This window comes from Pagrus pagrus (genome assembly GCF_965226575.1).
Source record: "Pagrus pagrus genome assembly, chromosome: 1".
Classification (NCBI taxonomy): domain Eukaryota; kingdom Metazoa; phylum Chordata; class Actinopteri; order Spariformes; family Sparidae; genus Pagrus; species Pagrus pagrus.
In genome coordinates this window covers 16,012,464-16,024,961 of record NC_140185.1, presented here as the reverse complement: position 1 = coordinate 16,024,961, position 12,498 = coordinate 16,012,464, and the positions used below count along the sequence as shown (strand labels likewise).

General features: G+C 38.8%; 1 protein-coding gene across 1 annotated transcript; it reads left to right on the top strand.

Moving 5' to 3' along the window:
- The first annotated feature begins 2,926 nt into the window (after positions 1-2,926).
- On the top strand, positions 2,927-11,837 carry LOC311255890 (receptor for retinol uptake stra6-like). Its single transcript, XM_084350558.1, has 17 exons — positions 2,927-3,111; positions 3,505-3,571; positions 5,748-5,833; positions 5,922-6,061; positions 6,190-6,356; positions 6,489-6,596; positions 7,157-7,224; positions 8,019-8,098; positions 8,237-8,298; positions 8,408-8,570; positions 8,673-8,748; positions 9,324-9,457; positions 9,791-9,908; positions 10,018-10,119; positions 10,420-10,583; positions 10,794-10,931; positions 11,050-11,837. The coding sequence occupies exons 1-17, from the start codon at positions 3,011-3,013 to the stop codon at positions 11,307-11,309; spliced, it is 2,034 nt and encodes a 677-aa protein (XP_084206684.1). The 5' UTR covers positions 2,927-3,010; the 3' UTR covers positions 11,310-11,837.
- Positions 11,838-12,498: the final 661 nt, after the last annotated feature.

The window sequence follows — 12,498 nt, the reverse complement described above, 5'->3', positions numbered from 1 at the left end:
CATTTCTCCTTTATGATCGTGTATTCCAATTACTGTTTGGAAGAAAAACATATTGACTTAAGGGCCTGTTAAAGGAGGAGTTCCCTTCTCTGTGTAATAATTCTGCCCGGAGAGGCTCTGTGGTCATCTTGTTAAGACATGGATGGATCCGGTAAAAGATCAGGGTCAAATAAGAGGCAGTGCTGAAGTTGTTTTTCTTTTTAAAAGTCGAATAATTCCTACATTTCATCGTTTACGGCCTGAGAATTGGGCCAAGCAGCAAAACAGCTTTTCTATTCCATTTAATCAGTCATGTGTCAAATGCTGAAATTCACAAGAACTCAAACACAAAAATGAGTTTGTGTATCTTCTCTTCGAGGATGGCAAACTTCTAAAGAAAGGAAAGAAGGGGACTGGAGCACACTGATACATTTACAGCCTCTTACTGCAAACAAACTAACGTTTCAACATGTCTTCATCACAGCTAGAGTGGACAAAGACATGAGGCAAACAATAATAGTCAACTATCGTCAGGTATGCAGTTGTCATTACGTAACTGGTTTAACAGGGCTTCAAATCTATTGGACAATGAATCCTAGGGTGGGCGTTGCCTTAGTCAGTGTTCAAGCACCACACCTCCACACAGACCTCTCTTGAAGTAACAAAGTTCAGATTTAAAACATTTGAAGAAGTACAAGTAGTCTTCAAGCTATATTTATCTACAAATGTGATAAAAATATTACAAATATTGTAATTTAATGTTTCATTCATTGATTGTTGTCTGTCAGATGCATTTATTCACTGTTTGCATCTGTTTTCTTTCTAAAATTTACAGTGTAGGTACAGCTGAGATTTGAGCTAAATGCTAGCATCAGCACGCTAACATGCTCTTAATAACAATGCTAAGAGGCTGATGCTTGCTGGTAAAATGATTATCAAGTTCACCATATCAGTCACTGGCTGTATAAAATACAGACAGAGCCTCCAGGTCTGAAAAGTGAATCTAATGCCGAAGTGCCTTAAACCTGTGATCTTTCTAACAGCCAGCAGAGGGCGACTCCACTGGTTTGATATAAAGTCTTGATTGTATGTAAGCTTATGAGAAAATGATTCTGAATCAAACGAAAATTCTCACTTGACTTTTTACATCAGTAAACCGTTTCCTGATAGGTTGAGGGTCCTAATCAACATTTAAAATCGGATCATTTTACAGCACAAAACAGGAAGTATGCAGCGTTCTTTAAGAGCAATGAAGTGAAACATTTCTGCTGATGAAAGATGAAAATGACATTAACTCCTTTAACTCTTCATGGTTTCATTTGTTCATGGTAAATGTGTGAAATATAACCATTAATGTGACACTTTATGTATAAAATATCCAGTTAGACTTTCTTCAGACACCTGTACAGTGACAGTATTAATGTATTAATTGGTATAAAGTGTCCTCTGCTTTGAAATGAGATGTAAAGGCGGATGGTTGTAGCTGAAGCGAGTGTTGCTACCTCAGCCAAATGTCAGTTTGATAAGAGACGTCACTCAGTATTACTTGACCTTCTGATTCAAACACATGAAAACATCAGAGGAGCAGAGCTGGACGCAGGTAGCGGACTCAGTAAACAAATATTTTAGCTTCATAAGCAAGTGCTGCAACTGAAATAGATACAACACAATTCTAAATATGAAAAATAAAAAATTGAGTGCAAAAAAAGAAATTATCGTAAGATTATAATGAGTTTGATGAGGCAAGAAGGCAAGATCCAGATGATTTGTTTTACAGCACATCATCTGTGGCATTTTTGTGTTGAAACAGCAGCGGCTGAGCGTTCGTTGTGCCCCGTGCAAGGCCCTTAGACGCCCACACGGTCAGTAAATCCTGGGATCAGATCAGCTGGTCCTCTGCGGCCTCTGTCATATGAGTGAGCTCACAGATCCAGATTAAGAAACTTTGAACTCTCAAAGGAGATTCGTCTTATTTCACGGGAAAGTGTGAAAAAAAAAAAGTGTCCAATGGCTGAAAATATGTCTTTAAATGTTTTTTATTATGCACAAATTAAACAGGAGAAGAACGCTGAGTCCATCTTCATGCTCCATGTGTGTTAGATCTGTGTTTATCCCTCCTTTGTTCTTCTTGTATCATGAAAATAAAATACTAAGTTTGAGTAAGTCTAAACTGAGGCTTTAACTCACGTGTCAAACGATCATGTTCTCGTTTTGGCCTTTCCTAAGCTCCGTTCACACAAAGGTTTCCCCTGTTTAAATGTGAGATTTTCATCTTATTATAAGATTAGTCTCTTGAGTAACAGGCAGAGGGAGGCAGACAGGTTCACGTTGCAGTGAAAAACTGACGTTTTAAAGCTCAACAAGAAAATCGAAGAAGAAGAAGTGCTCTTTTATTTCATCTTGACATTAAATTGCACCAGACATCAAAACTGTAACGACATAAAGGAAATCAGTGGTATATTGTTTTTATTTTTGGATCGAGGGAAATGTACATGCAGGCACAGTGACGTAAGAGAGGTTCCACCACATCCTCCTTTGGTTAACTATTTCACATAAGGCTGCAAATAGTCATAATCTTCATGATTGCTGTGCTGATTGTTGATGAGATTTAATTAAATGATGGTTTGGTTTGTAAAACTTCAGAAAATAAGAGAGAACGGCCAGCAGGATGGAGCCCAAAGTGACAGGTTTTAAGAGATTAACCATCATATTAGGGAGGAACAGTATCACTTCAAGGAGCACCAGAGGTCACTTCAGGTCAGTTTCTTCCTCCACTTCTCCTCTTAGTCACTGTACTGTTGAACCTCTCCCTCTCTCCTCTCACTCCCCTCTGTGCAGTTGTTAATCTGCTGTGTTTGAGCTCTCTGTTGGACTGGAATGTGTCTGGGTGTTTGGGCCAAACTGTCCCGACACGTTACCGCAGCAGCAGCAGCTGATCACTGAGCGAGGGTACCTGACTGGAGGAGGGTCTGGAGTCCTCTGGATCTTTAATCATCCTGCTTCACCTGTTTTACTCGACTGAACAGCTGCGATGAATCACAGCAAGGTCGAATTTGAGCCTTTTGAATATTCCTACTATGACTATTCAGACTGGTACTCGAACAACGCAGAGCCAACCATACCACCCAAAGAGTGAGTGTTTAAACCCTCCGAAGATGATTTCATGTTTAAGTCTGGAGAAGAAAAATAAATCTGACTTTTATTCTTATTTTGACTAATTGATTGCTATTGTGAAGTAATGATGTACAAATGCAGCATGGGAATTTATTATTAGATGGCTGGTGATAGCAGAAAGTTGGTGATTTTACTTGTTATTGTGCTAAATTTGAGCAAGCAGTTTGGTTACCAAGTAAACAATAACGTGTTTTAACTTGAGCTAAAATAATCAAATAATATGGCCCCTAACATGACATTTCAACTAAACAGTTTTAAAAATATTTCTTTGTCTTCTGTTTCCCAAATACTTGCATTTTCATCTTTTTAAAAAAAAAATCAATGTGGTTTCCTTTTTACTTTTCATCACAGAGTTATTTTACCATGTGACCCCACAGTGGACGACACGCTCTTCCACATATGCATGCTGTCAATATCTGTAAGTACGCTCAAGTAAAAAAACGTGACTGTACATCTGTGGCACATTTTGTTGATGTAGATTAGACGGCTGGTTCCAAGCCGCTCTGTCTTGCAGCCCTTTCTTGTCAAGACGTTTCCATTCACGGCAATGAAGATGTCTATATCCTTAGTACAGTGCTTAAAATAGGAATTCAGCTTATGTTTGTCTGGTAGGTCACATTAAAAGTCACACTTATTAATTCAAAGTTCAAAGTATGAAAATTAAATTTCTATTGTAGAAAACAATTATGGGGATTTTTAAAAATAGCCCAGGTAAAAGGCTAAATCAGGCCAGTTGTGTGTAAATGCCGGCTCAGCTGACTGAGAAGCATCAGACCACCAAAAGTAAAATGGCTCAGGCCCATATTTGTCTAATTTGGCAAGTATTGAGTGTGTGAACTCATTTAGACAGAGAATCAGTTTTCTGATAGCAACATTTTGACCAGTGTACAGTAGCCTACCAATCACAGTGTTTGTTTATAATAACCGCTGCATCACACACTAGCTTATTTACCATTTGTCTTTTTTCATGATGTTATCTCAAAGTGTATAGCCAACATCTCATTCACTTAAATGCATGTTTGATGCTTTCATATCTAAATTATAACAACACTTTCACTAACGTTAGATTCGTGACTTAATTTCCTGTTGGCCCTCGGACTAAAGTAACTGGCAGCTTGAGTTTACCTGAAAGTAGCAGTTAATCTTAGTATCTCCTCAATGCAAATAAACTGCTAGTTGTCCACCAGGAAGTTGTTTTTAACGCGACTTCACAGTGATTCTGTCTATAGCCTATGGTCCAATTCTGGGCATAGTCAAGCAAATACTGTAGGCTACAAAGGTGTGTCGTTTTTGGGTGCAGGATAACATAAATGAGCTTCTGCTCAAACTTAACTGCAATAACAAGAGGTTATGGAAATTGTAAAAAACAAAAAAAAAATCTGCCCTTGCTAAGCGTTTAGCTGCCAAGCTATACAGCTAGCTAAATACACTTCCTGTAATGATGAAGACAGCTGTCTTCATCAGAGAAAAATACACCACATTGATCCCAGCGTCAACAATAAGCCGACTTATAAGGCTGTATTAGCAACACATTCGCTTACACAGCTAGCATAGTGGCTAGCTTGGTTAGCAGGAAACTGATCCCAGAAAAAAAATTTGCGAATTAAAGTGAACAGTTAGTGTTCCTACAAGCGGATGTGTAGAAGTATGAAAAACATGTTTGTGAACATTTGCTGAGTCACAGATCTCACAAAATGGCGGAAACAATGTCAGTTAAACTACTGTGGAACTGAACATTGTTAGAGCAACGAAATGTTCGACTGAACCAGTTACCTGTTTCAGGCAGATGCTCAATTTAATGATGTTCGCTGTCATTTTGTCCTCACCCAATTAGCCTACAAGTGAAGGCCACTTTACCTCAGAAACTCCTGATACTGTACACAGAATGAAGACCTCCCCGACTTCCCTGTTCAGTCAGTAATGTGTAATAAACTGTGACAGCTGGGTCGCTGCCACTGATCAGAAATAACAAGATGTTGTAGTCTGAAGTCTCTGCAAAATGATGTTGTTATTCGAGTTGCCCTGTCAGTCACGATCTATTATTCAATTGCATCTACAAAACTGCTTTGCTTTGTTATTTCAAGTTGCGTAGGTTTAATGAGATTATGAGATGAACAGCATTAGTTAAAAATAAACACAATCAAAGTTCACGTTTTGTGCCATGAGGAGGGACCGTACAGTAGTCGTGGACATTTTTGAAGCCATGAGTTATGTAGCAGAAATCGACAGAACATCTGGTGACCAGCTGGCTTTCAGATTCAAGTTTAACTAGACATTGTTCTAATGTCAATGACATTAGTTTTGGACATTGACAATTTGTTATTCACTCTGCTACACAAACTGAATCACAAAAAACATTTTCAAGTAAGGTTCAATCAAATTCCACTCAAGATTTGAGCAGAAAATACAAATAACAGAATCTAAAATCAATTGAAAACAAGTGATGAGAGATGAGATTTTCTTGGATCTCAGAGCTTTAAACCACATGGCACAGTCTTTTCAGGTATGAGCAAATGCTACTGAAAAAGTGAAGTGAAGTGCTGTATCGTCTGAGGCGTAACAGAAGTCCTGATGTATCCCATCTTTCCTTGTAGCTGGTGATCATGTTAATCCTGGCAGTTCTCTCCAGGAAAAACAAATTATGCCAAGGATTTGCGAGAGGATCCTCCAGTATCTTCAGGTAAAGTCTGTAAAAATAAGTTGACAGCTGGTACATTACACTGCAGGTTTGTCTCATGTTATCTAAGTGTTCCTGTATGATCTCGCAGTCCAGCCAACTTCCTGGACCAGACTCAGGACAAAGGTGTGGTCATGGCCGTCTTTGGACTGGTGTTCAGCAAGCTGGCAATGCTGGTGATCGCTCCGGACCCTCTGCCTTTCTGCAAAGACACTCCAGCAGACATTAAAGGTTGACAATTGTATGATTAATTTGTGTGTAATGAAGACTGAAGCTGCATCTTTTATACATATGTCTCGATGGTGTGACTAAAACTCTCGTCAGAGAATAATTCCATCTTTTATCTCTTGTTTTTCAAGAGTACATGAAGATAATCGCCATCTTCTACTATCCAGTCCTGTTTTATCCTCTGCTGGCCTGCAGCACTCTGCAGCACAAAGCAGGTTACGTGTTCGGGACGCTCCTCTCGTTCGGTCACTTTGGGATCCTGCTGTGGCAAAAGTTCGACTGTCCAAAGACTCCAGAGGTACGACACCAACGACATTTAAGTATCCTGTGTTAGGAGTGTGGTATCTCACAGTATACTAGGGTTGCAACAGTTAGGGTTAGGTGTGTTGATCCTTTAAAGACTGAATTATTTCCATCTTCCTCCTCACAGATCTATAAGTACTACGCTCTGCTTGCGACTCTGCCTCAGCTGGCCTGCCTTGCATACCTCTGTGTCCAGTTTATTATACTGTTTGTTAAAGGACCAACGACTGACGAGGTGAGACATCAACGATCAGCCAACACGCTGATGAAACAAGAATTACACGTCGTCTTTGTGATTTATGTGTAAATAACAACATGTAAACAGATCTCAGGCTGTCTTTGGTGCGACTGAAGAACAAGAAGCATGAATTTCAACTATGTAAAACATAACCATGATTACTGTAAGCAGCTTGTGCAGAATAGAGAGGGTTTAACTCTCTGCCCTGAGCAGATTATGACGATGGAGGTGATATTTTTTTTCCCCTTTCAAACATAATAATACAACAGAGTTTTTGTTTTAACAGCAGATTTAATCTGTCACTAACACTTTTAGTCACTAAGCTTTGATACTTGTGTTTTACCCTGAGATTTTCTTGTATTTTCATTCATTCTTGTTATAAATGATGCTAGAGCTCATCCATTGAGAATAGCAGTTTGCTTCAATTGAAGCTCACAGTTTTATTTTCAAGGAATGAGTCATCTCATTACACCGAATTGAAGACAGAAATTGAATCCATAACCTTCTAGTACATCCTGTCATATAGTGACTCACTGGTCTGAATGTTTTGCTCACAGGACCTTGACAGCCGCTACTACACCGACTATGTGAAGCTACTTCTCAAGAAGAGGTCCTCAACTGCCAGGTGAATGGAGAGGGTGTATTGATATAACACATCGACAGAAGTCACAAATTCAGACAGGACATCTCAATAAAGAAAAAGTAGGAAAAATTATAAACAACAACAACTGTAATAATTATGATGATCACAAGTATGTAATTATTAAGTTTGCAAAGAATAATTTCAAATTCACTTAAAGGGTGAACAGACTCAATGTAATTATAAAATGTAATAATAAACAGTCAAATGAACAATGAAATAAACTATACCCACTGAATTCAGTAAGTTAAGAAAGGGCTTTATTTTCTGGTTCATGTTTCCATAATATGAAATAGTATCTTTTGCTTAATTTACCTAATTGTTTACTTTCTTTAATGAGCGAAAAGCTCAACTAGTTTTCTCCAGATTCATCTTTACAAAATCAAGAAAGACTTGAGGTTATGATATGATTTCATTGAACTACCAAGGCTGGGGTGTCACTATGGATAGTCTAAGTTTAGGACTGTTTTAGGACTTTTGGAGTAAGAGTAGTTGAGTATTTTGATTTTCTAATTTTCTACTACATTTGCTACTACATTGAGGAAGTGTAGGTTTTATCCACCACATGTATTCAGTTAATTTGCAGAATGAGAGTTTACTTTCAACAGGAAAGAAACGGGAATACAAAATTGGTATCTCAAAGTGTTTAATTATATATATATATATATATGTATATATATATATATTATAGATATATAAATTAAACACTTTGAGATACCAATTTTCTTCTAATGTATGTGGCTAACATAATTTATTTTCTATATTTTTCTATATTGTAGCTCTTCATCTACAGACAAACCAACGCTGGCAGAGAGAATACTTGAGGTGCCCAAGAGTTACATCTATATACCAGAGAAAGGTTTGTGCACTCAAGTGTAGATTTTAATATTTCATTTTTGTATTTATGTCACAGTTGAGGAGCTTATCTTAACCTATTAGTCTCTTTGAAGTGATGTGACTGAAATGAGGTCCACTGACTTTTAATTTTGCCTTCCAGTGTTTCGTTTCCCAGTGAAGCTGGCTGTATCAGCATTTGTTGCCTTTGTGGCGATCTATCATGTAAGTCTTCAGACCCTTGTCACGACCTTTCATCTCTTGAATCTGACTAAACATAGTTACTGCTGTTTGTCTTTGTGTAGCATAAATACATGATGTGTTCACTTTTCAGACGGCGCTGTTGTTAATCGTCCTGGTGGTCCCCACCCTCCATATTGTTCGTGCTGGTATTGATGAAAACATTGCCTTCCTGTTAATGGGGTTTGGGATCATCCTGTCAGAGGACAGGATGGAGGTCGTCAGAATTGTGACCTTCTATACGTGGCTGCTGGAGGGTATGTGGGGCTACTTTTTCGACTTTAAACAAAATCGGGGAGGGTGTCGTTATAAAATTAGCAACTAATTTCACTTTTCTTTTCCACCATGTCATTTGTTAGTGTGCTACCTCTGCGCGATGACCATGTCTCTTTTGGTCAGTCTCATCATGCTGATGAGGTCGATGATTCTTCACAGGTACGAACACTGAAACCCTGAAGAGAGGAGTCACTATTAACTAAAAGAAACATAATCAGTTCACTTATTTAGGCCACTTGGGGGCAGTACAACAAGCTATAAACACACTATGGACATATTATCACCCTATAAAGCTGATATGGTGAACATGTTAGCAAACAGTTGCCTATTTACACACCCTGTAGACACAGGCAACATTTTAAAAGGTAGCTAAAGATATCAGTCACCAATACAAATAGAACTAAACATATCTGATATTAATATTTACTTAAGTAGTAAAAGTCATTTTCTGGCAATAAATGTACTTATATATCAAAAGTAAAAGTAAAACATACATATATTTACATACTGATCTGACATTCACCATTTTAGTAGACATTTGATCATTAAATTCAGTTTATTATTTATCTGATTGCCAGTAAAATAAATTAATTTTAAGATTCATTGCTTTGGCTCGGATACAACATGTAATCTGCAAAGTCCACCCAAGTGTTGGAAACAGCCAGTCATCTCACATGTTCTGATAAAACCCTGTTGACTCGCCCTTGTACCACTGTCTTTTTTATTTATACCAGGTCAAACCTTAAAGGACTGTATAAGGGAGACATTTACAGCATTTATAACAGCCAGAAGACCATCAGTCCATCTAAACCTGGTGTTGTCTGCTGGATGGGCTTGACTGGATACCAGGCTGCGATCGTCTGCCTCGGTACGCAGCAAAATCATCATTGAATCTACCTTAATTTCAGAAACATTATGGTAATAGTCTGTATTTTTCTCATTGTCAACAAATCTGATGAAGAAACAAACAGCAACACTGAATTGATCCTACCAGCAATATTTGCTTGTATATGCTTTCTTGTCCAAAAACTAATGCAACAAACAGTGAGGACACTTTGGACTTCTGCCTCTTCATGGGATTTGTTGACATTAGTAAAAATATGGCCTTATCCTCATAATGCTACAAGTGAAGAGTGTGTGTGAGTGTGAATACCTTTTGAAAATGTGTTGAAAATGTCCTGTTTCTGTGTTGTATTGACAGGAATGGCCATTCAGACTGTTGTGTTCTTCATCTGCTTCCTGTTCCTGGTGTTTCTGATCATTATCCCCGTTTTCTACGGTCGTAATCTCATCGTCTTTGAAATCGCGGGAAAGGCATGGTGAGTCTGCAACCTGTCCTGAAGATCTTTTTAAATTTAGTGATTAATTATCAAAACAGAGATTATAATTATTATTACTTTTTCATTTTCCATGTTTGTGATGTGTCAGGCCGGCCTGGGTCACTCTGCTGCTGGTTACTGTGCTTCAACACGTTACTGCGCAGTTTGCTTTCATCAAAAAAGAAGCTGGAACAAGAGACTTGAACAACAGGTACTGTATGTGACACCTGGTCCAGTTTAATATAGTACAGTACAGTGTGTCTTTGAGGGTTTACTTCACTTATTCGTGATGCTGCAACCTTTGTACCATTAAAAAACATATAACAATAATATATAATATAACTTTCTCACTGAGATATTATAATGATTTGATTGTTAATTGATCTGTGATGCCAGGGGTGAGAATTTGGTATACAGTAAATAAATACAGAAAACTCCTGTCCTCTGGCCTTCTCGGGATAAGAGCAATGATTTGCTAAAACACCCATAAGTACCTCCTGTTGATTTGCAGAGAGAGTCTGTTTCTCCTGACGTACCTGCTGTTCCTGATCAACACTCTGGTCGGACTGATAGTCTCAATATGGAGAATGGTGATAACAGCTCTGTACAACATCATCCATCTTGGTCGCATTGACATCAGCCTGCTGCACCGTACTGCGGAGTCCTACGATCCAGGTTTAATAATTTATTGTTTTTAACTGTTTTTGGACAAAAATGACATTCTGTGGTGTTGAGGAATGAGATGAGTCAAGCTTTAGGCGAACAACAGAAGTTTGTCTCTCCACATGTGATGTGTTGATAATAATAAAAGGATTAAACTTGAAGATTTGAAGATATTTTCTGGCTGTGATCTCAGTCTGACTTGTGATCTTTGACCCCATCCAGCCTATAGTTACTACATCAACTCCCTGAAGGTGGAAGTCAGCCAGTCTCACCCGGTGATGAAGGCTTTCTGTGGGCTGCTGCTGGACATGATGGTTGAGGGCGGCCGAGCCGGACAGAAAATAAGAGACGCAGAGGAAGGTACAGTACAGACTCTAAACCACAACCACACACAAAACAGACCCTCATATACATGCAACTCCACCCCTCAGTCTGGTGTCTCGTTCTGCCCTGACAGCCTGCTCCTCCATGCTTTCAGGGATTCAGGAGAATCGGCCGAGCAAGGCTACCAGCCGTCGGAGGATCCGTTCTCGCTGGCAGCTGCTGTACACTCTGGTCAACAACCCGTCCCTGCTGGGCTCCAGGAAGCACTTCCAGACACTGAAGACCTCCGAGAGCGTCCTGAATGGGACCCCCAACCACAGCTCCAAGAAAGGCAGCAAGAAGGAGGCCAGCAAGGCAGCTGCTGAGCCAGACCAGTCCACTGAGACCCCAACAAACCAAGATAAAACTGACTGAGATCCCGATCTATGTAGTGTGGATGGCAGTGTACTCTAAACAAAATCATATTTAGAAAGAAGCAGCCGAGAGATCTTTGGGTGTGTGAACATGTCAAATGTGATACTGTTTAGAGTATACTGTCACTCTCACTGACATGATGCTAGATTTTTACACGGTGCAGATGATGGCGCTAGAAAACATTAAAATGTCAGTCAGAATTTATCCGAGTCTTCATATTTGGATGATGAACTTAAAACCAGCAGCCTTCTTTGTTGTTGCCATGGTACAATGTATGTGTAAGATACAATGTAAGATAGAGATTTCTATCTGCTACAAATTGGTTTGTCGCTACCTGACACGTATCGATTACTGATGTATTTGTCCTTCATTACAGATTGTTTGTGTAATCTCTGCAAGCCTGGACCAACCACAGGGAGGGTTTGCCAGATGCCTCTTAGTCCCCAACACTCAAGGGTCCCCAAGGACAATGTAAATAAAAGACACATACTGTATAAAATAAACTTTTGAGGAACAGGCACCACTTCCAAAAACAGAAAAAGAAATGTAACTACCAATATGAGGTGCTGACAAGTACAGGATCTCCCACCTTTCTGTATGTGAGTTCAACTTTTCAGTGTTCTGCTCATGAGGCCAGTTCGTGATCACATATTGACATGAACAAAGTGCAGTGCCAGTTCTGATCAATGGCAGCATCAGAACCAGGATAGAGGGGTCATTGTCCATTCTTGCCTCGGGTTGATGCTGTTACGTCGACACATGCAGGTTCTCAACATTTATTTAGTGCACCATGCTCTTTATTTCTGAGTCAAACTATCAGATAGTGTTAGATGACGGAGGACAGAAATCAATTGACGGACCAAAATAGACAATTTCTTATTTAAAATAAAAACATGAAAAACTGAGAACAAAGTTATATGATAATGATTACAAGTATTACAACATCTTAATATTATTTGTAAGAAGTTTGTCAGCACAACAGTTTCTACTTCAATTTCAGCTTTGTAATTATCATCAGATGAATCATTTGAATTGAATCGTATTGCATATTTTCACATCAACATATTACAGTTTTCTGTCACCCAGTGTGTTTTCTGTTTGCCGTTTTGATGGATATACAAATAAACAGTTTTCCTAACATTTGACAACCGACTGCTGAATTAGTGAGGCTATTAAATTTGACTTCATT